Consider the following 27,516-nt stretch of genomic DNA (forward strand, 5'->3'; position numbering starts at 1 on the left):
AGGATTTGATTTGAACTCATCTCCTTCGCTTTTCTTTCACTACCTAAACCAATGTGTCCCTTAAAATATAAACATAAACGTTGTATTATATAAAATATAAATTTTAAAATACTTATAAATGTTAGAGATAGTATAAAAATAATAAATTTATACAAAAAAAATATTTCTAATAAAAAATTACTTAGTATCTTGTGGGTAATATCTGAACAAAATGAAACTCATAATTACTTAAAATACAAAACACAAAAGTAGTGATATATTGAAAAAATGAGGAAACAAAACACAAGTAATTATACGTTATATTTAACTATATATCTCTAAATATAAAATATTATTTTATACAGTTTTATTAAAAATATTTATTATTGTTATATAGATTGTTTCAGCATTTTTAAACTAGATTTAAAATTGAATAAGTATTATAAAAAACATTCATTTTTGTTATATACAGTATAGTCATTTTTACACTCTAAATCATTTTAGTTAAGTGATTATGTAATTTTGAATGATAACTTTTCATATGATAATTCAATTTTATACAAAATTAAAAATGTTTTAATTTTTTGGATAAATAATTTTGGTATTTGGTACTTAAGATTGTAGGATTTAAATCTAACTAAAAAAATATAAAATTAATTCATGATATTAAAATTTTAATTTTTTTCTATACACGTAATTTTGTCGATATAATAGAAATTAAATTATCCTATCCCAACCAAGAAATTAAAATATAATAGGTTTGAATGATTTATCAAAACAAAGAATTTTAAAATATAGAAAATTCAAATGAAAACAAATTCAAATTTCTAAAACAATTTCAAAATCTTTAAAATTTACTATCCAAAAAAAAACCCTGGTAATTGTAATTTAGGTGGTGAAAGAAAACAAGGTCATGGATTCAAATAGTTCATTATAATATTTTTATCCTTTTCTAGATCGTAAAAATATAATCATTGAAATGATAAATTCATAAAAGGGAACCAATATAACCAAAGGATGAGCAGAATAAGAGAACTAAGTAATATTAATTTCAACTTTTTATCAAGTTCAAAATCTTCGTAGACATTCTTGAAGTCAAACTATTAACTTTTTTCATACTTTCATTCAACTTTTCTTACATAAATAATTCATATAAATAAGTTGATTTTCATTTACAAGTAACAGGCGCTTATAAAAGACTATGGAGTGAGTTGTTGTGTAGTGTAGTTTTGATTATGATTAGATTAGTTGATAGAAGCGTCCTTGAGCATGATGTGAGCCAAAATTAATGTTAAGAACAAAGGGAGAGGGGTTACTCGATAGATTGTTTTAATTATACCTGTCAAATATCAGCACAGATATGGACAAATGTACAACTGTAAGAGCACATTATAACTCATGTTACTCACATGCACATGCACTTGCACTTGGTCAGCGAGGTAGTGTTCTAACATTTACTTCTCAAGATGCTGATCCAAAGCATAACCCCTCATGCATGCATGCATGCTAGTGCTTGCAATCCTACCTACACAATAGACTCCCTCATAGAGAATACAACTTTGAAGAAGCTATTTCATCAAATCTAAGAAGACAAAACCATTCCAAAGACTATGCAACAGCATTGGTGGCAGTAAATTCCTTGACCGTGTATATATCACACCCATCACCATGCCAAGAAATATAAGGGGCAGCATCCTCTGTATATTGAAATGTGCAAGCGCAAAGGCAATTGAACTTACCAGTATTGCACACCACACTGGCATGTATTTGGTGAGGGATGGGAGTAGAAAACCACGGAAGACTATTTCTTCCCATACAGGAGCACACACTGATACAACTGTTGCATACAACAGCATTGCCACTGGATCTCTTGCCCTTATTGATTGTTCAACGCTTGAAAGGGTGACAGGCGTAGAGGGTAAAAGGGGTAGTAGGTCCAGGTTGAACTGTGACAGCCGATTCACAAGCGGAAACATGAGACATCCCATGATGACATCTAATTGCCAGTTGCCTTTCAGGCTAAACCTGAACCAGTCCGGTGGAAGGGGGCGAAATCGAGAAAGACAGCGGAGAAGAATTGCAACTCCAGCAAGTCCTTCGGTTACATCGGTAACCAGGCTGAATAGTGCTTGCCCTCTAAATGTTAAAGACTCCTTGCTAAAGCCAGTTATATGAGCTGCAAAAGGAATCATCCAAGATCCTATAAACCAAAATGCCGTCGTCCAAAGAAGCATAACCTGCATCATATAATGTTGCATGTCATGTCACAAACCTCATGTTGACCGTTTATTGTTCAGAATTTTAATTAAACTCAATTGGGTCAAGAACCATTCTATATCCATTCCACTCGTATCACATGTACCACCAATAAACTTTTAACTGAGGAATTGATATATAAAAGAGAAATCTACTTAGACATCTTGTTCAAAGTTTCGGAAAACACGTACTTGTAATATAGTCATTGCAGTCCATGGCACAACCCATGGATAACCAATTACCTTGAATACTTCATTTGCAGCCTGAAAATAACACAAGTATTTTGGTAAACAGATTGACATGAGATAACACTTAAAATATAAAATTTTATTTCATTGACAATGTTTTGTCCATTGCAACGATGCATGTTTGATATTTCCACATGCAAAGACCATCTAAAGCTTCATATATTTTAACTGACAAACAAGTACTACGCAGATGCACTAAAATCAAGAAGCATTAAGTTTACAGATCAAACCATTCTAATGTTCTAGTTCAGTTTCAAATTTAGTGCTAACCAATGTTATTAATGGGGAATACGACAAAAGGCCAAAATTCCACAGCACAAACATGCCATTGTGGCCTATGGTGCCGCCATACTAGACCTCCCCCTTCATAGATAGCCTATGGCGCAGTCCCTTGGAAATAAATCTGCCACGCCATTCTGCCCTGGCTAACAACAATGGTGCCAGCTGAATTATTTCATCACTTTACAAGACCATAATCATTTAGAGGTATTTATTTAATATGTTAAGCTTCTCTTAGTTTTGTTTTATTGATAAAGTTTTTCTTACGGGTTTAGTAAAACTAGAGTCTATTGGATTTGGGTTCATTTCAGATAAAGTTTGAGGTCTGTGAAGTAGACAGATGTAATGCTTTATTATAATAGACTGATCATTTTTATGTATTATAAGCAAAAAAAATCAGCCTTGTCAGACATCTTGATAGATTACAACATCAAAATCCTACTTCATTCTTCCATCAATTTGCCCTAAATAAAAAATAACCAAATAATGCAGGTACCAGAGACAGCACTAAAACAGTCACTATTCTGACCCTAAAACCCATTTATATTCTCTGCAAATCACTTCCATCTCCATTCCATATACACCAATTAATTTATAATCTCCATGAATCAAACTGAAAACCTTATTCCAACCTATTAGGTCTGAAATCCCACATTTATCTTACATAAAATGAACACAAATAAATAAACTAAGCCTATACAATCAACCATTAGGGATAACAAAGGAACCACAGTCTCTTCTCATCCATAAATTCCAATGAATAAATAAAAATAGATATTCTCTTGATATATTCTATGTCAGCACTCTATAAAACACTACAAACCAAACATTTGGCATGACAAAGAAAACCACACTTCTTTTTTTCTCAGTCAATAGCATAAATAAAGGCAGATATTTGCGTAATAGTTAATACGCCACATATCACATAATTTAATACCCCGTCACTTCCACAGAATAACTACATGGTACTTGATTGACAAAGTCTGTTCACAGAATTCCTACAAAACAGATACCTGATGACAAGTATTTCTTTTAATACACAGGAAGAACTAAACTATCGAGCAAACCAAACTTATTTCAGCCTTCAGAATCCTAATGTTAGATTGAGGATCAAAGGGTGATTGGCACCAAGAATGAAATGCATTAGGTATCACGAAATTACTAAAAAATGCATTTTATAGATTATCAACTTATTGCATATTGAATATTGTTGAATATAATTAGCTTTCTAAAGTTAGACACTTGCTGCTAATAGATTATCTGCCTTTTTGTTTCATTTTAGTAGTAACCCCTGTAATCACGGGATATGAATATATTTGTTTATTTATATAAATGTACATTTGCTTAGAGTAGCCTCTCAAAATTAAGCTGTAAACAACTTTTCTGTATTATTTTAAGTTGGTATCAGCATCAGTTCCACAGCTCTGCTTTTCTTTTTTCAATCCAGCTGTTGCAAAGGGTAGAATTAGTTAGTGTTACGGCTCAATAGCAAGGTATGAAACAAGAGTCTCACACTGGAAGTATGGGATTCTAGCATGTGGTTTACCGGTTCATGGGATCTCCAACTACATCAGCTAGCTTTTGTGGTGTGATTTTCCAAACTCTCTCAGCATCAAACAAGCAGCCTGGGTGGTGACACTTGCATTATAATGTTCACCTGGGACTAATGCATGGGCACCAGGGCCATACAGCGTGGTGAGATGTTAGGATCTAGTTGAGTTAAAAAAAAGTGACAGATTAATGGATTTAATTGATGTTGCCTACACCATTGACAACTTTGAGTTAGAAATGCTCATTTCTGTAATTTTTTCTACATTTGCCCATTTCTGTAATACTCAAACTGAATTGCACCATTTTGGTAAATTTTCCCACATTCTCCTATTTATGATATTTTATTTATCATCGTTTGTTTCCTTCCTATTATGCCTTTACTTCTTGTCTGTCCACTGTCTATGTCTATCCCAAAGACAATATTGGAAGCTTTCTCACTAAAAATGGAGCCAAGAAATGATAAAAGAGATATATGCATTACACACAAAATGGTATCTGTGAAGTTGTTGCGCTGCCCCCATTTTAATTTTTCTATGGACTGTTTGTTACAGGTTTATGCTAAAATCGGGCATGATGGAGCAATGACAGACCAAAATACTTGCCTTGTTGCTAAAGGGTACACTAAATTTTTTGGTCAAGACTACATTGATAAAGTCCCTGGTTTCTAAGATTTTTGTTTCTTTTTCCTTTCCTCAAGAGCCACTCATCATTGACTATTTCATCAACTTGATATCAAGATTGCCTTCTTACAAAGTGATATTGGGTATAATTTGTATGTAAGTAGCAAACATCTTCACCAAATTTCTTTGGTTGGCCCTGGGTATAGTCTGTATGTGACAACTAAAAGATGAAAGCATATGGTTTATAAAGTCTAGCTTCCGGGATAATGTTGAATATTTTTAATTAAATGTCCATTAGCTTGCCAAATTTAGACACTTACTATACCTAGATTATTTTCCTCTTTTCAATCTAGTTGCAATCCTTGGAATCAAGAGTAATGATTGTAATTATTAATGTACATAAATATACATCTACAGAGAGTTGCCTCTCAAGCAATTAAGCTCTAAAGAGTTTGTACATTATTTTCAAGTACCACCTCTCCAATGGGATAAGAGTAACCCCCGTATTCGTAAATATTAAGCACATTTAGCTAATGGAAACTAGAATCTATCAGCAGGGATGCAGAATAGAACATTAAGTAATTCCCCATAACTGTAGATCATACCAAATAATACTTAGCTCTTGATTTTAAAACATGTATGAATGCTACTTCCATCAAACTATCCCAAAATTTACTTATCATCAGTGAAGAAACAAAACCCAATGTAAACCATCATTAATAAGTTAGTGTGAGTGAATTTTACTTGACATGTCATCACCATGAAACTTGACGGTAGGGATCAACTGCAGATTTCAATTTCGATCAATAGCACACATGTTCATCGATATGACTACCAAACTTTAAATTGCCACACAACACATCGACAAAGAAAATGGAAAACCATTTGTAATAAGAATAAACAATAGACATGTGACCTTCTGAAGGGATGATTTCCAGTCTCTTTTGGTGACAACACTGGAGTCACTGAATTCAGATTGCACCAGTTCCTCATGAAAAAAGTGCTCTATAACTTCAGGTTGGGGTGTTTCTGGAGAAAGATGATCGTGCCTAAAGCACTGAATACTCAATCTCTGCAAGGAAAGCCCCAAAAAAATGAAAACAGCAAAGCAGAACTGGTTCAGACATTTACTCCGGCTATATGTATGTATGTGTGTGTGCATGTGCCAAAAGAATACTCATCAGCCCCCACAAACAACGAATTACATAGGACTCAGATTCCCAGGTTCATAGGGACAAAGCTAAGAACTTTTCCAAACCCTTTTATTTTCTTCACATCTCTAAACAAAATATAACAAATAATTCCAGTGGCAGATAACAGAAACACAAATAAAAAGAGAAAATAAAGAACACAAGTTTGAAGAAGTATCACAGAATGCTTACATTCTTGGGAGACTTGGCATGGGATTCCAAGATCCGAGGAAAAGGACGTAGTGCGACGGGTCGGGGAAAACCCTTAATTGGAAGAAAGGAGCGGGTAAAGGCAGAACAATAAGAGGTACTCAACATTTATAAACCCTAAGGGCTAATAACCCAATCTCCACCCTCCTAATTAGTCCCTTACATCAACAAAAAGGGCTTGATATTTGGGGATTGGTTGTTATGGTTAGGATAAGAAGTTAGGTAGAAGAATGTGATTTGAAACTTGTCTTACCACTTCCAGTTTGTTCCATCCAAGGAGAAGAAAAGACAGCTACCAAGGTTAAGGTTGTTTCCTGGCTGGACTCATTGAACCCCAACTATGAAGCTTTGTCGTTGTGGTGTTCAGATTCTGACCCCCAAATTTATGAGGGTTTTGGAGAAAAATAAACAACTTACTCACCAGATTTGATGCCAATGGGAAATTGGGAATATTAATGCTCACAAATACAAAAGGTGGGTAGGTATTTAACATTTACCCACCAAACTAATAAAAAATAATTATCCTATTAGATAAAAATATACAAATTTGTTTTTTTTTCTCATATAAATAATATGGATAGTAAGAGAGGGAATCTTAGTTATGAGATTAGGATATATTTCTTAAATAGTGTGTTTGTGTCAGACACACCAACACTTATAAAAAATTTGTTAGATACATATAAAATGTCAAATTCAAAAAAAAAATTATTAAATTTTAACAATTCTAACACAATTTAAAAAAAACATTAATTTTCTAAAATTTAAATTTATTAATTATAAAAATAAAGAACAAATCATTTTAAACTAGTAATGAAAAACATCTTTCTACTTAAAAAAATAAACATATTTATATACATAAATCTTTATTGTCAATTTATATAATTCATAATTATATAATATATAAATTTATGTATCTATTTTTTATATTTTAAAGATTATGAGTATCTTTATGTTCATGTCGTATCAGAGATTATAAGTATCTTCGTTTTCGTATAGTATCAGTTTCTATGCTATATTTATGTGAGTAAAACTAAATAGAAAAATTTAAAAAGGATTTAAATATAATAGCTTAACATAAAGTGAATTTAATTACATAACTTTAATGAGTAAAATAGTTATTAAATAAATAAAAGTGTTAATTATTAATTTGTAGAATACATTAAAAGAGTTAATATACTTAATTTAGAAGGTATTTAGTCTCCCACTAATCGTCGTAGCTACGGTAATAATTGTGATACAATTTGATAATTTCTTTATATCAAAAAACATTTATTTGTGATTGACTTCAGTATACAAATTATCAAAGATAAAACTATAAAAATAATACTATCTAAGTCACCGTACTTATCACAAAAAATAAATAGTATTATACCATTCTCATTCAAAAAATTGTTCAATCCCCATATATTTCCATGTTAATTTTTACTTTGCAGGAACTAATAAATACAATAAAAAGTTATTCTAATGAAATAATTGTATAATTTATTATTTATCTTTTTTTTTCTCTCTCTTACACAAAAAATATATATATATATATATATATATTATTTTAAAAAATTAAAAAATACATAAAGATACAATAAAATAATAATAATAAATATGTTATTGAATTTAAAAATAAATAAACACCTATTTTTTTAAAATGGAGATTGATGAAAAATGAAAATAAAGAAAATATGATTATAAATAGATATATTCTTTAAAAAATCGATTTTAACATTTTTAAAAACATGGTCTAACTCATTGTTGACCCACAAAAGATAGAATGAGATAGGTTCCTCAGTAGTATCAAAATGGATTAAAAATCTTAGTTCAATTCATCAACTTTTTTTGTTTTTCTTAAATTTTAAATTTTTAAATTTTGTTATATATATATATATAATATTTAATTATATAAAAAATGATTTTTTAATTGATTAACTAATGTGTATAATAAAGTAGTAACACCCTTTTGTTCTTTTATCCATATCAATCTTTATCTAACTTGGTTTTTTTATAATTATGTCATCAATAATAATAAAAATAAATACTAATTTATGTTTATAGATTCAACTTTTATGTTGTTGTAGGGTTTAATTTTTTATTTTCTTCATTCTTAAAAATAATAATTTTAAACTAAACATTTTAATTTATTTTTTTATATAAAAACTCATTTCTTTATTCATTAATTATATTTCTAACTATTTTAAACATTAAAAATATTTATTTTTTAATACATTCAAAATTAAAATTATCAAAAAATAAATAAATTATTATTTATTTATTTATTTTTGAAATGGTGCTAGATAGGGAAATAAAAAATAAAAGGGTGCTAGATAGGGAAATAAAAACAAAAGGGTGCTAGATTGGGAAATAAAAACAAAAGAGTGCTAATTAGGGAAATAAAAGTGTAAATGGTGCTAGATAGGGAATTTACCCTATTTTTAAAGACATTTTAAAGACTATTTAAATAAAATGGCCTTCTATTCATATAAAATTTTTGATACACAAATTTAAAGTGATATATCCAAATAAAATATTTAAAAAAAATAAAATTTAAATGCAAGTAGTTAAATTTTGCAAATCCGTGATATTTTGAAAGAAATTTATTCAAACACAGTTAAATAAATGTATTTGCCCTTCAATTATAAGTGTTTAGATTTATGAATTTGCCCTTCAATTATTAAGCATTAATTTGTTCCCCCTCAGATATCTACAAAGTAAAAGCAATTATTTAAACAAATTTTATGTTTGATATAAAGTTTACAAATTATATTATTATTCTTGACTTTGATCCCAATAAATATATACTATAATCTAATTGGTTTATTTATTTATAATTTGTTTGAAATGTAAAATGCATGGTTTCTTATGAAAGCAAAATTAGCAACCTAAGTAGAATTTTATAATTAGGCGTACAAACTGAGTTTGATTTGTTATCCGTATTAGAATGCTCGGCTTAACCCGCTGGATGAAGAGGACTAACCATGCAGTCCACTTTTTGTAATTTAAAAATAAATAAAAAAAGTTTAAAATGTTATTTATTTTATATTATATTATATTAGTTGAAAAATAAAAGAAAAATAGTTTAAAATATTATTTATTTTATATTATATTAGTTCAAGAATAAAATTAAAATAGTTAAATCATGAATATTTATAAATAATTTAATATGTAAATCTAATAATTACTTTATTATACACATTAGTTACTAAAGACAAGGCCAATTTGGCTAATTAAAATAGTTAAATCATTAATATTTCGCTAATTTCTAAAATTTACTTTCTTCCTAAATTTCTTATCTAAACAATACATATCACAACAAAGCATATTAAATTTTCCAACAAATAAATTATTCTCTTAAAATTATTTCGTTCAAACACAAAGTTAATAAAATTTATAACTCAATTTCTTAAAAGAAATTTATAATTATAAGACAATCTTTTAAACCTTCTATATGTCGTCTGTGAAAAGATTCGTAGAAATATTATTTTTGAGAACACAACATACAATTCATCCTGGATTCCTTTTTTTCTGTATTCTATAAATATTATAATTAGAAACTAAATAAATTGTAAAGTTTGAACATAAACATGAAGCTTAGACTCCGTTTTCGTCCAATAATTTTGGTGTATATTAATATTTAATTTCACATTCAGAAGTTCAGTTTTCTAAAATGAACAAATCTAGACAAATGTCAATATTTTTTTCCATTATGGAAGAGCAGGAATACGGAGAGATAGAACACTTTACTGAAAACCACTGTTTTTAATTAAACTGTATACTCTAGTTTGGGATACATTTTTCTTGGCTAAAACAAGAGCAAATGAAAACTTTGAAAATTCAATAACGAGGAAACCTAGAGTTACTGTTTCACCAATGCTTTTAAATCCCCTAATCTAATTTTATAGGAACCCTAATTCAACTCTTAGATATCAGTTCTGTTTCTTGGGGATTTTTATTGACAACTATTTTTCAAGAACTGTAAACAAATATTTTTCATAAATCCTCATTTGATCATGAAAAGCATTAATACAGAGTAAGCATTATTGTATGATTCTACCAAGTAATTGCAGTACAGTTGTCATTGAATTAATTGATTGAAAAAATGTGAGGGGATCAATTCCCAATAAGAAAATATTTAGATAAAAGCAAAACGTGCATTTTGGAATGAGAAATGATATATGAACCACTTGCTTCCCGTAGATAAAAATTTAGCTACCTATGACAAAAAAGGAAAGCTAAAGCAGTATAGAAAAATAAAATAAAGAAATTAGGTAATGAAATATAATTTTGCAGAAAATCCAGAGGAGAACAAAAATAATTAGTTAGCCAAGCAGGGAACAAAAATTCAAACTCAATGGACGTTGCGGGACATAGTGACATGTTTGCAGACCGTTCTAAATACTGTTAATTTCCTAGTTTTTTTTTTCAAGGTTGCAAAAACAACCAGAATTTTTTTAGTACAAGTACAAAGGTAACAACAGTAGATGTTGCATGAAAAGTTGTATTCAACAAAACTACAAGGGAAATGACAAGACAATCGTGATTCCAAAGTGTAATTTGAGAAGCTCAAACTGAATAAAGAGGTACATGACCCGCATGAAACTCCTTTATCAACCTTTAGCAAATTACATACCTTGTTAGGTCCATCATAAAATGTAAAGATATTGGTAATTTGATGCACCTCATTCTTCAAACATGCCAAGAGGAGACTCTTGAGTAAGTGGAATCTGCCAACGTAGCATAATCTAGCGAGTCAAGGAAGCCCAAGGGGCATTCTTTTGTGGCTTGCATAGATTACATCTCTATTCAAAAGATTGTCACAACTCATGCTAGACATGGTAATTCATTCCTACCTTAATCAGAGAAATCGGAGGAATGTTTAGACCTACTGCAGGGGACCGACAATTTTTCCGGAGAAAAGAGTAGAGGTCGATAGCAAACCTCTTTAGAAATGATGAGTTCCACTTGGCCTTTACGTGAGAATGGCCTATTACATACGCTGCTCCAGTGCGCTTGGCTTCTATAAGTTCCATGAGTTCTTCCTTGACACGTGGGTCTTTATATATTACATTTTGCAACTCAAATCGAATTCGTCGTCTGGTGATGAGTTCAGGCGATTCCCTCTCATATATGGCCTGCAGCCTCTTCAATGTCGGAGATTTAGTGCTAGTAACAGTCAAAGCTCCTGGAATACTGCTTCCATCCTCAAAACTAGCAGATTCCGACCTTAGCAATCGTATCCCAAACTTCCCTGATGCCCTAACCACTGCCATCCGTCCATCCGCTGAACCTTCTGCATTTCCAGAGCAACCTTCTGCTTCAAATTGAATGAATTCAGCTATGCTCATAACCAGGTCATTTTCAAAATCATAATCGTGACTGTACACATCTTTATAACCATTTCGGACAATGCAACGATACAATCGGTAAGATCTGGGTCCAATTCGACCAACGAGGTAACGTTCCTCATGTGGGACACAAGGCACAGGTACAGTCTTAACACAAACAAAAACAACCACTTGGTAGAAAGCCGGCAGATTTGTTAAGAAATGAGTAAAACTGGCAGGGACTCCAGTAGCCAATTCAGTGTAGATAAGGCCCATTCCAGGAACTCTAATAATCCCAAGACTAGGACCTAATGCAAGGATGGTCTTCATTGAAACTTTGTTATGCGTGTCGAATAAATACTTTTTCCTAGAACCATAATGCCACACATACATTAAAACTATGATGACTGCAGAAAGCACGAGCGGAATCCAGCCACCTTTAAGGATTTTCAGGCTATATGATGACAGGAAGAGAATATCTATCGAACCAAAGGATAAAGCAAACGCCAGAGCAATTGTAAGACTTTGATTCCATACAAGGATGATGGCTAGTGTTGTCAAACATGTCGTCACAAACACCAAAATCAGATGTGCAATCCCTGCAAACAAAAGGATGATGTTTTGAGAATCATGAGCTGAAAATAATAGTAAATATAAAATGACCCAGAACATCAGAGTATTTTCACAAACAATCGTTGAACCATCTATAACACATAATCAATTATGCAAAATAAGTTTAATTTTGATTCACAATTAGCGTAACTTCTACCCTAGCATCCAATATTGTGTTGCTGAATCATAAAAAAAGCTTAACTATGATATTTCATAGTCAACTCTTCTAACAATGTCGTGCCACACGATTGATGGACAATTTAAAGATTTCTCATGCAGACAATGGGTCAAAATTATGTTAATTTTCACTTCCAGTAAAGGTTTTACATATTTTTTTGAAATAGAAGGGGCATTATACATTGAGAATGTAAAGCTTTACAGTGTCAATGAATCACAATTCAATCATATTTCCATATAAAATAATATTAAAATAGCCTATTGGATAAAAAGAAATGAATTTATGATGGAAACTGAGGGTTAGGGGCGGTTATAACAGTCAATAGCAGAAAGTAACATTTCAAATTGTGTAATATAAAAAACAATTAACAAAAGCAGTTATGCATTAGAATACCTTGAATAGGACGGAAAATTAGAAGACATAATATTAAATTTGTGGGTAATAGGGGAATTAGGGGAAACATTTGTTCTGATTTCTAGTAATTTGGACAGATCTCTGTAGTAATCTATGACTTTGGACCAACAAACTTCACTGTATTTTGTGATCTAACATTACTATTTTCCAATCTACCAACTGGTGCTCTATCAACTTACCATAAGCATATCCTATTCTGTTTATGTCTCCTAAACCAACAGTCACAGCCAAGCTGATTATCATAAGAATCCAGTTAACCTCCGGTATATATGTCTGACCAGGGATCCACCTTCTGGAATGCACTGCCTTAACCCGAGGGAAACTTTCAAATGCATGGCATTGTTGGACTACTGAGAATGTTGAAGCAATGACAGCCTGACTTGAAACTACTACCGCCAAAGCAGACACCACAAATACTGGCCAAAATAACACATCTACAAAAATGACAAAAAAAATTCTGAAATATATTACAGATACTAGAAAGCAAGTACTGCAGTTTTAGAAAAAACATATGACAGGACATTATTACCAGCCAATTATTTTGCTTCATTAACCGTTAAAGTAAGTTTCTTGCGTACATCATACAAATGGTAAAAGTAAATGGTGATTTTATTCCACTGAAAGCATATATACACGGCACACTAACGTCAAAAGTTAAGAAAACTAGATGCATGGATTGTCTAAGTGGGTTTTTTATGGCGAGAAATGTTAAAAGAGTACTAAACCACAAGGAACAATAAAACCATGCATGGATTGTCTAAGTGGGTTTTTTTATGGGGAAAAATGTTTGAAAGAGTACTAAACCACAAGGAACAATAAACCCATTGGCTGGGGTTTAGCTCCAAAATTATCGAATAGTGTTAAGCTAAACCCATTGAGAATGGCTTTGATACATTGAATAATAGGAGTAGGAGATGGATCTGATCTACCAATTTGTTCACCAACGACTGCCATAAATTAAAAGTAGTACAGTGCGTGTACTAGAACTTCAACCTTTTCAGTTCAACATAAGATCAAATTCATTCTAGTTAGAGGCTGTGATTCAGTTAGAAAAAGATAGTGTCACAACAGGGTCTAATTTATAGAACATTACAACAATATAGAACCTTAAGCAAGACGTGATAGATATCACTTTTTCAAATTGGGAAATCATAATATATTAATAATAATTAATAGAAATAGAATATGTAAGTGAAACCAACTTAAATTCTAGAACATAAGAAAAAGTAAAGGTTAACGGACAACATGCTATGAAGAAAAAATACACAGTAAAACATCCACCCCAAATAGAATTCACACTAAAATATTTCATTGTTAGATTAATAATCTCAGAGGTTAAAGTTACCTCTCAAAAGTGTCTCACCTAAATTGGCCAGGCATAGCCAGAACTTGTATCTAATACTTGCCAAGTTGTCAGTGTTGGCATCAGTTAATAATAGACAATTTGTGAGACAAGGAGCAAAAAGATTATACAAATCCACGTTCTTCTAGAATTCTACACGAAGGCCTATCAGAGATATTTAATTCTTAGTATTTACATTAAATGACCTGGAATAGAAGCGTAAAAGGTTACTGGCACTGCAGACAAATTCTTGGAAAGAAAAGCAGCCTGCCCCATGTATTGAAGAACTAGAGATGGGTAAATGACACAATAAAATGCTACCTGCACAGTAACAGATACAATAAGAATTATAACAATTACAACAATCATTTTCAAAAATAAAATCAATCTAAAAGTTGTTACTTTTTAAAAAATGAGGAATCACTATTAAGGCCTAAATTTATTATGTAAAGGACCACAGATGAAAGTAAGTTGTGCGTAATACACTACCAAATAGGTAAATCAACTCAAAGTTTTAATTTCACATGTTCCACTTTGGCCAAAATGTTCTAAATAAAAAATCAAAGAATCACTTTCTAAATGTTATTGACCTACAGTTTAATAAACCCTTTTGATATGTAAATATTAAAAGACAAGGATGTTAGTTAGTTAGTCAGTAAGCTATTGTTAGTTCATTCATAGTTGTTTGGTAGATGCCTAAAAGTAAGGTAGGTTGTTGTAATGCTAGACAGTTGAATCTAGACTGAATGTAGATAGATTGAAATGATAATCAAGTGCAGTGCACAGTTTCTTTAATCTCTCTGTTTCTCTCCTCTTCTCTCTATCCTCCCTATTTTGTTCTTCCCCCTTTCCCCGTCTTTTTTCCCCTGTCTTTCTGTTTCTTTCTCTTTCCAAACTAAATTCTACATCACCTATACTCTATCACTTGTTATTATTCATGTGCATCATTATAAACAAAGGATTGTCTTTATGATACTGATATGTATGAGTATAATACAAATTAGTATGTTGTGGTATCTTTCAATCTGTTGCTCAGTTCTTTAGAAGCATAATAACATCAACTGTTTCATATAATAGGCACATCAAAAGTCTAAAAAGTATATTACAACTTAGTACACATTACTGACTAAAGGAAATAATAATCACCCTTACAGAAACCTGGAGTTAAATAACACTATTCGTTCTTGAGTATTATCTATTAAGAGGGTCAGTCATAAACAGAACATTGGAAGTTAACAATGAAATCGAAAGCCAACTTAATATTGGTCACACATACCCTTATGGGTGTTTGTCTGTAGTAACCAAGGTCAGCAAACATAGCTTCAGTTCCTGGAGATGACAAGAAAAACAGAATGAATTTGGAAAGAATAAGGCTTAAGCAGAACTTGAATTTTGAAAGAGATGCAGACCTGTAACGCACAGAAATACTCCTCCAAGATTAACCCAACCACCTTTTCCTGTAAGCCTAAAGAACTTGTAAATGTAGTATGGAGAAAGAGCCCCATATACTCGTGGGTTCCACTTGATGACATTGTAAATGCCAATCATGAAAATAGTAAGTAACCATAGAATGATTATGGGAGGAAATACAAATGCAACCTTGTAGGAGCCACGATGTTGCATAATAAAGAGTCCAATCAGTAGAACACAGGAAATACGAGACACTACACCTATAAAAGGATATATACGTAAGTTTCGATAGAAAAAAATACAAAATTGAACCTTGTAGGAGCCCTTATGTTGCATAACAAGGAGTCCAATCAGTAGAACACAGGAAATACGAGATACCACACCTATGAAATGATATATACGTATGCTTTGATAGAAAAAATGCATAATATTTTTCAAGGAAGGAATATAGGACCAGTACCGTATAATAAGCGTCAAGTGAGAATTGTTCTGAATTGTTATCATGAGAATAAATCCTTATCATACAAAATACAACCATACATGAATTATCAATTTTAAAACTAAATAAAACCAATCTTGAGCTTCCAAATATGATTATATAATCAAGATTTTTTGTTCCCCAGTAATTTTGCTTATGCTGAAGAACGATGAAAAGCAAGCTTAATTCAACCTTTCATAAAAAAGTTCATAATGCAGAACATAATCAAGAGTGTTATTTTTTTTTAATTAACGCATGCAATATATAATAAGCTTGGGATAAAATAAGGGGAGTTGTCTAAATTAAGGTCCTTAATTTCACTTTATTTCAAATTAACAATCACAGTTTCTGGAGTACATTCCATGATTTAATATTACACTCTGTTACCTTTTTTCTGTATAGTCTGTATGCATTAATTTATTAGTAGATTAATCTAATTCATTTACATTTTTTGTGCGTACAAAGATGCTAACAAGGTTTGAACCTAAGACCTTGAGCAAACTAGCCAAATCCCCTCACAACTAGGCCAACCCTAGTGGGTAATTCATGTAGATCATTTATGCTCCGAGTATTAGACACTGTTTGGAGGAAGATTAGCATAATTTCCACTTACTTTTGTTTGTAGTCTTTGCTTCAATTTCCAGGCCATCAATGGATGAAAGAACTGCAGGATAGAATTGGTATTAGCAATAGAGCTGATGCAATGGTAAAATATCAATCAGATAAGTTGTACCACCGGACACAATAACATATTCGTAATGAGAAAAATGTGACGTTACCAGAAAGGGCAGGCATGAGGGCACCAACACAAATTACCATGCAAGCACCCAGTAAAACAAAAATAAGCAAAGCCATCTTTGTACTCTTGTGTTTCTCAATGAATCTTTTCAAAGGCGATGGTGGTATACATCTATTTGAGGAACCAAGTTTGAGATATGTAGAAAGCTCCTCATCAGAAGCTTGATGGTTAGGAAGCAAACAAAATTTTGCATTTCTGCAAAGCTGTGAATACAAAGCAACCATCCCCCCTGTAGAAGGTGGATGCACTAGCGTTACCACAATAATTATAGTAATAATAGGTAAAAAAAGGACCTTACTTTGACAGAAAAATAAAGAAAAGTTGTCCTTACCTTGGCCATTATCATCTGCACTTAAAATAATAACTGTATACTTCAACAAAGAAACAATTGAAAGAGTCCAAAATATCAAAGAAAATGCGCCAAATATTGCATCTTCATTCTGGACGTGTTTTAGTTTTCCAGAAAAAATACTTTGATACACATAAAGTGGGGATAAGCTCAAGTCACCATACAAATAGCCAAAACTTTGGTATGCCAAAAACAGAAGTGTTCTACATTGAAATTTCCGTTCCACCTGTTAATTGAGAAAAAAAAAATATTACGCACATATATAAGGACTTCAAATTTTTTAATAAAACAACCTTTACGTTAAGCAATGAACAAAACTATAGATTATATAGATATTTAATGTTTTTTTCCTATTTGCTTTTCCTCCGCACAACAGACATACGTACAACTATGATAAGTTGTTCATTTGCCACCAAATAATAAAAGACAAAAGAAATGCGGAAGAACACAAATATTGCATAAAACGCTTTCTACAAATATAGCATACGATGCGCTATAGCGAATTATGTTCATTTCATTTCTCAAGCTTCTACCAACTACCAAACGTTCACCACACTCTCCACACAACAACTCACTTTTCTTTATCGGTTTCTGATGCTAAATATATTTGCATGTGATTGGTACTATGCCTTGTAAATTTTCAAACTATACAGCAAAACCATATTTCATTTCCAGGCCAGTGATCCACGTTTAGATTGACGATGGAGTTTGAAACAACGGATCTCATTTTCACTTCGCACATTGTCTTTTTACGGTCAAATTCGATACAATCAGTGCTTATTCAATACGCATTCATTCGTTAGAATTCGATCGATTCTCAAAAAATCGAATCTGATAAAAACGGAAAATAGGTGAAGAAAGTTCCAGAAACTAGCAAAACGTTTGCAATATACTTTGTGGTTAAGTCAGTATTTGAATAAGAGGAAAAAAGAGAGGAGAAAATGTACCACGGTTGATGCACCTCGTTCTCTACTCGCATCTGAGCTCATAGCGAAAGGAAGAAGAAAACAGAACAAGAGTTTCGTTGCGCTCTCTTTTGGAAAGGAAAAATCCACTCCAACTGTATTGGAACCGCGAAATTGCCTCCAATTTAGACCGTGTTTGATTATTTTATTATTTGCACACTAAACTTAGCTCTTCCATTTCAAAATGTCGTTGTAAAAGTGTCTTGTAATATCTCAACCAATCAAAATTTATCCTTGGACTGAGTTACATATATACCCAATTTACATAAAAACAAAATTTATATAAACTATTATTTTGTTTGTCAATATAATCTACACTTTACGCATAATTCAAAATCATAAATGATGATGCAAGTTAACATGGAATATATATATAATTCTTTTTCCTCGTCTTATTTATAAGATTTTTTCTTTCAGAAAATTATTTGTAACTTTTTGTAAAACCTCTTTTAATTGGATGTTGCATTGATTTTTTTTTTTTCTCAAAACCCTCTTAATGAAATATTTAAAATAAATCACACATATTAGTCCACATTCACGAAAAAATCAATTCAGTCAATCGCCTAATTCGGACAAGTTAATTTAATTTAAGTTAAATTTGAACAAATTATAATTTTAAAATAATTATAATGTAAAACAATAAACGTGTTATACTTAATAATATTAAATTAGAAGCAAAAGAAATGATAAATCAATGATATCCCCGCATAGACATAACGTAATCATTCCCAATTATTTAAGAGACCACGGCATTTATAAATTATTCTAGTACAAATATTATCATAAATTTTATCAAAGGAAATTCACATATATAAAATAGTCTACAGTATAAAGAATCTAAGTAATTTCATTTTACTCAATAAAAATATTCTCAAAATTTATTTTAAGTCAGTTTTTTTATAGTCTTTTCAACTATAACATGTTTTAATAAAATTAAAATCTTCTATCAATAGATATGAAAAATAGTTTAGAGAATGATTTTTTAAAAATAAGTATGACTAACATTCTTAATGACATAAATTATGATTATGAATAATCATATTACGTTTTCATATAAGCTTCTTTGGGAAAATTTCTTTATTTTTTGATTCATGTTCCCTTTCCCCTCCCTCTCTTCCCTTTCTTCCCTTTCTCTAGTTATGTTAGTACCTCTACAGACACAATATGCATATCCATATTCTCACAGTGCAGGCCATTGTTAACATATTGATGAATTAAAGAACAATAAACTTAACTACAAATTATACCTGATAGGCACTTGGGACATATCCGCCTTCTCAGGTTACTTTATTCATAAGACGAATATGTCTCCCCAGGATCTATCTGGTATACAAAGTTAACACTCTGCGTAAACCAAGAGAAACTCAATAAAATTGCACTTTCTTAACCTCACTAGAGAAAAAAGTTGGATCTGTTTTTTTCTTGGATTTGTACAAAATGGAAAACACATTCATGTCTGCTTGTGAATTAGGGAAAAAACCTGGCGCAACTAGACCCACTAATATAGTGTAAGTGCTCAATTAAATAACAGGCCGTAATACCAAAACGAGTGAAGACTGATCTCAACAAAGCAATGCAGAACTTATTTGCGACGTCTCTGGGTTATGTGGGATATGTCTGGGTTGCCTTTCCTCATCATGGCTACAAACTCATCATAGTTAATTCTTCCATCCTGAAAGAAATTTGAGAATTAATATTGCAAAGGATAATTAGACAACACTGCATAAACATATACAATTTGGCACTAGGACAACCATCAATGTTGTTGCCCTGTAAGATGATACAGCTTTTCTAGTTAAAAAAAGGACACGAAAAATTCTAGACCTGTTATATTAAGAAAGAAGAAGCAGTATTACCCAAAAATATAATTATATCATTTTCTAGAATGACATTATTGTTGAATGTGATTGTGATTATGGTAAAAAAATATACGGATATAGAGGGAGCAAATAAGGGTAGAAAGAAATTAACTACATTGTCAGTATCAACTTCGGCAATGATCTCCTTTATTGTTTTCTCATCACCCATATTATACTTCTTGAGGGCAGATTCCAACTCTTCCATTGTGATGTAACTACATAGAATCAACAACGAGAAAACCAACATGAAAATCAACATTTTAAGGTGAGAATGTTGCTAAAGTATAAACTATGAATAAAAATAAATGAGATTACCCGCTCCTATCATTGTCAAAATATTCAAAGGCTTTATATAGATGATCCTCTCTTTCCATTCTATTCATGTGCATCGTAGCAGTTATAAATTCAATGTAATCAATGGTTCCATTTCCGTCTACATCAGCCTGAGAACCAAATAATTACAATCATATAAAAACATCAGTAAAATCAAGAGAAGTGACAGACTAGTGATCACAAAATTAACATACTATCCATCTTGGCATCTCCTGTCTCAGCAAATATTACACAACACAGCACATAGATGCATAAAGCATCAAGTTCTTAATAAGTGCAAAACAAGGATTAGAGTGCTCATGATTATCTACAGGACAGGAGATGATATTGCAAAGAAAAGCTAACTGTATATAGTATGTACATGGGCTCGGAGAGATACTTAGCTATGGGGAGCAAATCTCCATTAGTTCACCGGTATTTCACACGCACACAAACAAACTTAGCTATGGGTAGCCAAGCTACAGACAGTGGTTAAGTGATGTGGCCCCATGGCCCAAGATACTTAAGGTGTATTAAACGATGGGCAAAAGGTGAAATGCACCTGATCAGTCTTAGGGGAGAGAAAGATTACTAACTACTAACCGAGCAGCAGATCATGGGGGAGTGCATACGAGTTTGTTGTAGAGAGAGACAGAAAATGTAGAGAAGGGTATGTATAAGGTAGACTAAAATTAGGCCTGGGCTGGAAGAGACTAGACACTATCAGAAATGTGTACACAAAAATACCAGGATCTGAACACCCTTTATTCAGACCTGTTACTGCAGTAGAAATATTTTCATACTCAGTTTCTTCCTTTTAGTCTTTCTTGCTTGCTGGTACCTATCATTTAGAATTGAAAGAAAATATAACTGTGCACTAAGATATGCTAAATTTAACTTGAGATACTCTAGAAGGGCAAGTTCATCAAGTTGAAGTTATTCAATTCACTTTTAACCTACAATGAAATGAAACATGAGCCATGGACCAGCGACCAGAGATACAATAGTCTGAATAGAAAAAATTGAAGCAAACCACAATGGGTATTTGTCAGCTCATGTAACAATAACAGTTTCATACAACATGCTGGGTGACCAGATTTTGTGTAGTGTCTAAACCTCTGTTTCAGGTCAAATTTAGAGACAGGATGAGATATCATGTAAACTTCAAACATTCTCAATAGGTATCAACAAAGGAGTGCAAATCTTTTGGAAGAAACACTAGGCAAAGGTATCACCAAAAAAGAAGAGAACAGTAATCTTACCGCATCCATCAATTGCCTTACTTCAGACTCAGAAAGTTTACTACCCAGTTTTGGGAGACCAGCTTTCAACTCCTCAAATGTGATTGTTCCACTGTTATCTGTATCCATGGATTTGAACATTTCCTTCAAGCCAATAATTTCTTCTTCAGAAAGACTTTCAGCAATAACCTGCAAATAAAATAATTTAAAAATTAATAAATTCATTTCATGAGTCATTTAGTCCAAATAGTGGATACTGAGGGTGTCTGTGAAACCAAGTCTCGAAGGTGTGTGTGAAACAAATTCCTTCAAGACGGATCTATCTTATTGCGGAACTAAATAATATAAAAACTTTCATGTTAGGCATCACTATGCAACTTGGCATCTAAGCTAGGCTGACCTGACACCTCAAATAACAACATAATCCTAAAGGATTTCAATATAGTGGACTTTGCAGATATTGTACCAAAAACTCGATAATGACGTTCATGGTGAGAACAAAAATATTATGATAAAAGATAATTTACCTTCAGGGCTACTTTTTTTAGCTTGTTCATTGCTCGGAATTGTTTCATTCTGGACAAAACAGCAATATCAAGAGGCTTATCTGATGCATCTCCATCCACTCTCATCCAGGGATGATCTGCACCATATATAACATATTATGCTATGATGCATTAATTCAAATAAGCAAACTGCCAAGAGACCTTTAGTTTAAATGTTTTTATGTTGCTTTAGTGCTTGAGAAAAAGTCGCAATCACTTTAAAGCAAAATATTAATCAGAGTAAACTCCCATGGACAACTCTGTTAAGTGCAACGTTATCGTATATCAAACAGGTGTAATGATGGAGAAGTTATTAAGTGGTTCAGGACCACCACCTGTTCTATGGTCCCTATCAATCTTTAAGTGACATGTGCTTAAGTTTTTAACTTTAAAATAAAATAATTAATTACATGTAACAAAAATTGGTCATGGACTAACTGGTTCACAACCACCTAATAATTTATTTGTAATTACGGGCAAAACAAGAGCACGTTATACACTAGGCAAGAAGAAAATGTAAATCCAGGTATTAGTAGAAAGAATCATTGGGTCTTGTTCTAGCCAAGAAGTATAGAGATCCGAAGCTACGGTTCCTTTTAATCTAATGTTTGTTCATTCCTCCTTCTTCTTTATGACCACTATGAGACCATGTTTTCAATTTTTATTCATTACATTTATAACTAATTACACAGCTTTATTCTTTTGTCCCTATGCTTTTAATATAATGTCTGTTCATCTCTCCTTCATTACGACCCCCATATCTTACTCTTATGAATCGACCAAGACCGACCAGAAATATTACTAAGATCGGGACTATGACGATCTAGTCTGGGCCATAACACTGCAGGTCCTGACCTACATTTCTATTTTTATTACTTTTCTCGAGAGGGGGCTGAAATGTTTTGGATGTGACAATTATTTCTCTTTCTTTTTCTTTTTCTTTTTATTTAACTAATCACACTATTCCAATGGTCCAGTATCCGTAACAATATCACAGATCTATCAATTGACAACTGTTTTGAATATCCATGGTCTATTTCTTGCCAGCCATCTCGGCCTCACTGAATCACGACATAATCCATCCTACAGGTTTAGAACCTCGCTATAAGGGTAAACAATGACTCTCTTCTTCTCTCCCAGTAAGATTAAAATAAAATATAAACCAAATTTGGCACAAAAATAAAAAATTTACGTTCATGGGTAGAATTTAACTTACTGAGTACTTCAACTGCTGAAAGCCGTTCTTTAGGGTCAGCTCGTAGCATCTTCTTGACCAGATCTTTGGCACTAGTTGATATGGAAGGCCAGGGATCCGATGCGAAATCAATATGTCCACGCAGAATTGCATCAAATATACCCTGTTCATTTTCTTCACATAAAAGATTAAAATAAAGTGAAAACCATTGGAAAGGTTCAAAACTGAGTATATCAAGGTACAATAAAAGCAAACTTCCATAGTAAAGTGCCAACATAATCCTTTCGAAGCTGAGAAAACAAAGCAGAAGGTTCAAGCAGTTGTTATAATTGTTATATAAGGATAAAATAATTCCGCTCCTTCACCTAATAACCTGAGGTTGCTGGATAATTAATTCATAACACCAATAAACCATTAGAATCATAAAGATTTCATGCAAGTATGAGATAGATCCCATCAACGATGTTGCATTGACTTGGGGAGCAAAAGCATGTAATACAGATACAGGTATATGATATGCAATCTTTCAACATTGAAACTACAGGTAAGTTAACAATTTTTTACACACAGTAAATTTCAAAATAAACATAAATACAGTAAAACAGTGCAGATTATTAGGAAAACATTTATAAAAAAATAATAATAAACTCTTATCTGATGGCTAAGGAAGAATAGATTTGATTGAATACGAAAAAACAAAATGAAAAAATCAAGAGAAAGGATGGGAGGATCCGTAATTTAAACTAAAAACTATAATTATTTTTCAGAGAATAATTATAGTAGATAAGGTAAACCTATGAGTCAAAGCATACCTATTCTGCCCATTCAAAAAATAATAATTTTGAAAAGTGCTTAGGCATACCCAACAGGTGTCCATGGCCTGGACTACCTATCTATTATATCAGTCAATCTCCCACGATACATAACCAAAACTTTCAATTTACTAAAAATAGTTAATAAACTCAATTTACATGACACATGGAAATGGAAATGAATGAGACCATAGACATATGCACACCAAAATCATACACTAATTTCTGGTACACATATTCGACATGGTCTTGAGTCAGCAAAAAAAGTTCCAAGCTTACCCATATTCAAAAATAAAAGTGAGGGTGTAAATATTTATTTACAAATTAAAAAGGAAGGAGTTGTACCTGCCCAGAAAGGTGGAACACCAGAAAGCAGAATGTAGAGTATAACCCCAGCACTCCAAATATCAGCCTCAGGCCCATAACTTTTTCTCAACACCTCAGGAGCAACATAGTAAGCGCTCCCAACAAGGTCTCTAAACACATCTCCTGTTCTCAGAACCCAACTCTCCAAGTCAACCATTGGAACAACCCCAACATTTTCACAAATTTCACAATAAACACTTACAAGAGATAAAAAGAAAGATAACATGAACTTTTACACAATAACTTACTGGAAGAAAAAAATACGAAACTAAAATCAATTAAGTTTCTTAAAAATCAACGAATGCAAGTAAACTTTTGAAAAAGTGAAATGAGAAATCTTATGTCAGAATTATATGTATAGAATAATTTTAACTCATGAAACGTTCTATTTTTTTTTCTGTAAATGTTAATGAAACAGTTTATCTAAATAAAGTCAAACTAAAATGAATTAAGCTTCAATCATAAATTATGATTATCTTATTCATATCCCAATTTATGTGTGAGTTTTCTTGTTCAGCATTTTCAAAAAACTTATTTTAACTGGTAAACTAATTCATTTTAATTTGAGAAAATGCGTAATTCAATAATCATAACATTATCTTCTTCTTCTCCTCCGACTAATTATCCAAACAAGACCTAACACAAGCAGAATCAATGAACAGTGACCAGCATATTGAGTAACTAACTAACCTGGCTTGAAGAAGACGGAGAGGCCAAAATCCGTGGCCTTGAGAGGGGAATCATCGTCCTTGTTGAGCAGCAAGAAATTCTCGGGCTTCAAGTCCCTGTGCATCACGCCCATGGAGTGGCAATTGTGCACCACCGTCACGATCTGGCGGCAGGAATTAGCGGCAGCGCGCTCCGAGTAGTGGCCTTTGGTGATGATCCGGTCGAAGAGCTCGCCGCCGGCGCAGAGCTCCATGATGAGATTGACGGAGTGGCGGTCCTCGTAGGCGCCCTTGAGCTCCACGATGTTGCGGTGGCCGGTGAGGTGATGCATGATCTGGACCTCGCGCCGGACGTCATCGATATCGTCGCGGTTCACGAGCTTGCGCGTTGCGATCGACTTGCACGCGAACTGCTCCTTCGTGACCTTGTGGGTCACCAGGTACGTCACGCCGAACTGCCCGCGGCCCAGCTCGCGCCCGAAGATGTAAATGGACCGGACGTCCTCCATGGGCCGGCCCAGCACGCGGCCCAGCGAGGACGACGCTTGGGGCTTCGGGAGTGGGGGTGAAGGGTTCGTGTTCGGAGGTAGGACGGTGATGCCGTTGCGCTGGGGAAGTTCGTCGGAGTAAGTGGAAGTAGCGGGCGTGCCACCGCCGCCGTGGCTGCTGCTGCAGTTACCCATGGACTGAGGTCAATGAAGAGAACTGTGGCGGTCGGAGTCAGAGGTTTGGTTGGTCAGAAGAAGACTAAGTGTGTCGGGGTTTAAAACTAGGTGGCCGGCACAGGACTTTCAAATATTTACATTAAACTTTAAAATAGTTTTGTTATATTTTAAATTAATATTAATATTTAAACTATTAATTAATTTACTTTAATAAAATATAATCATATACATAATAGTTTAAAAATAATAAGCTTTTTATAAACATAGTGCACAGTTATGGATTTGGTCGGTGATATATTAATTTGACAGGTTAAAGTCATTGTGATTTTTAGAATTATTATTATAACTCCTACGTAATTATCATCATATAATAATATTAGTTTAGCATAATATATAAATATATTATGGGAATAATCTTTTAATGTACAATATTATGATTTTTCTATTGTTACATTATCTCTCTTTATATTATATAAATATTTTAATGGGAATAATTTTTTAATGTACAATATTATGATTTTTCTATTGTTACAATATCTCTCTTTATATTACATAAATATTTTAATTTATATGGAACACATTAAAATATTAAAATTTGGAGAAATTAGTGTCAAAATCCAAGCCACACATAAAAGTTTATAAATAAATAATGACCATTTAGAGGAAGTATTTCAATATAATATTCGGATTTGATGAAAAGATATATGCCATACATTAAAATTTAGAGAGTGTCAAAGATCTAAGTCCGTTTATAAATAAATGATCACTCACACGAAGTATCTCAACTAGAATTGTAGTATTATATTCACTATATACGTAGAATTTAATGTTCTTATTGACTTGAACGTATGAGTATTTTTTTTTACAGGTGGAACCTCAGACTTAATTCTTGAAAACTAAATCATTAGAGATTAAAAAATGACCACGAAACCCACCCAAATTTCAATTGAAAACATGTGCATTCTCATAATATAAATAAATAAATTTGTTGAAAAGGTGATTATAAGTAAACATTGTTACTAAACTTATCTTTTTAGGTTACATTAGACACTTTGTATATGAAGAAACACCTGTTGTCCTGTCTTTGTATTAAAAAATTGATATATAAATGAATTTTAAGTTTAAATATTTTGAATAAAATAGTTTGTATTTTAAAATTAAAAATTAAAAAAACACAACACTTCCCACACTACCGCATTTCTACTTTATCTCATTTGCACATCATACGAGACATTGCACTTCGTTATTATCTATAGCACAAAATTTGATTTTTCCTATATATCTTTCTCACCCTTTATCACTTACACATATCACAAGGATACAACCTTATAAATATTCATAAGCGCTCCACACATAAAATTTTAAAATTAAAAATACAATAGAAACATAATTTATATATATCAAATAAAGAAATTTCATTATATATTGTTATAAATTATAAATAAACATTTATATTTGGTTGGTGTTTATGAGACAAAATTTATTCTTTGAAATGTGTTTGCGTAAGAGTTATATTATAAATTTATTTGTAAGATAAAAAAATTTAATGCTCAATTTTAAACATCAAAATTATTTTATGCAAATATAAAATTAAAAAGACATTAATGTGATACCTTTGTCTAAGATCACAATAAATTCATCTTGATGAGTATTTTCTGAAT

At 32.2% G+C, this 27,516-nt stretch overlaps 3 protein-coding genes across 5 annotated transcripts; all 3 read right to left on the bottom strand.

The window, feature by feature from the left end:
• Window positions 1–1,264: 1,264 nt before the first annotated feature.
• LOC137812687 (uncharacterized) lies at window positions 1,265–6,917 on the bottom strand. Of its 3 annotated transcripts, none has more exons than XM_068614840.1 (4): window positions 6,316–6,917; window positions 5,850–6,005; window positions 2,427–2,498; window positions 1,265–2,216 (listed from the first exon to the last, which is right to left on the bottom strand). In XM_068614840.1, the coding sequence occupies exons 1-4, from the start codon at window positions 6,439–6,441 to the stop codon at window positions 1,548–1,550; spliced, it is 1,023 nt and encodes a 340-aa protein (XP_068470941.1). In that variant the 5' UTR covers window positions 6,442–6,917; the 3' UTR covers window positions 1,265–1,547. The 3 variants fall into 3 exon arrangements, with proteins under 3 accessions (XP_068470941.1, XP_090155240.1, XP_090155239.1); XM_090299114.1 differs by having other exon boundaries at window positions 6,587–6,781; XM_090299113.1 differs by lacking the exons at window positions 5,850–6,005; window positions 6,316–6,917 and adding an exon at window positions 2,754–5,823.
• Window positions 6,918–10,697: 3,780 nt separating this feature from the next.
• Window positions 10,698–18,415, bottom strand: LOC137812688 (potassium transporter 3). The gene is made up of 9 exons (XM_068614842.2): window positions 18,175–18,415; window positions 17,210–17,453; window positions 16,859–17,107; window positions 16,693–16,743; window positions 15,601–15,861; window positions 15,468–15,520; window positions 14,398–14,512; window positions 13,029–13,283; window positions 10,698–12,244 (listed from the first exon to the last, which is right to left on the bottom strand). The coding sequence occupies exons 1-9, from the start codon at window positions 18,214–18,216 to the stop codon at window positions 11,148–11,150; spliced, it is 2,367 nt and encodes a 788-aa protein (XP_068470943.1). The 5' UTR covers window positions 18,217–18,415; the 3' UTR covers window positions 10,698–11,147.
• Window positions 18,416–19,422: 1,007 nt separating this feature from the next.
• Window positions 19,423–26,125, bottom strand: LOC137812689 (calcium-dependent protein kinase 1). The gene is made up of 8 exons (XM_068614843.2): window positions 25,213–26,125; window positions 24,502–24,645; window positions 23,366–23,518; window positions 22,132–22,247; window positions 21,626–21,793; window positions 20,367–20,494; window positions 20,167–20,266; window positions 19,423–19,864 (listed from the first exon to the last, which is right to left on the bottom strand). The coding sequence occupies exons 1-8, from the start codon at window positions 25,871–25,873 to the stop codon at window positions 19,775–19,777; spliced, it is 1,560 nt and encodes a 519-aa protein (XP_068470944.1). The 5' UTR covers window positions 25,874–26,125; the 3' UTR covers window positions 19,423–19,774.
• Between the last annotated feature and the right edge of the window lie 1,391 nt (window positions 26,126–27,516).

This window comes from Phaseolus vulgaris, chromosome 2, assembly GCF_051622355.1.
Source record: "Phaseolus vulgaris cultivar YP4 chromosome 2, ASM5162235v1, whole genome shotgun sequence".
NCBI classification, from domain to species: domain Eukaryota; kingdom Viridiplantae; phylum Streptophyta; class Magnoliopsida; order Fabales; family Fabaceae; genus Phaseolus; species Phaseolus vulgaris.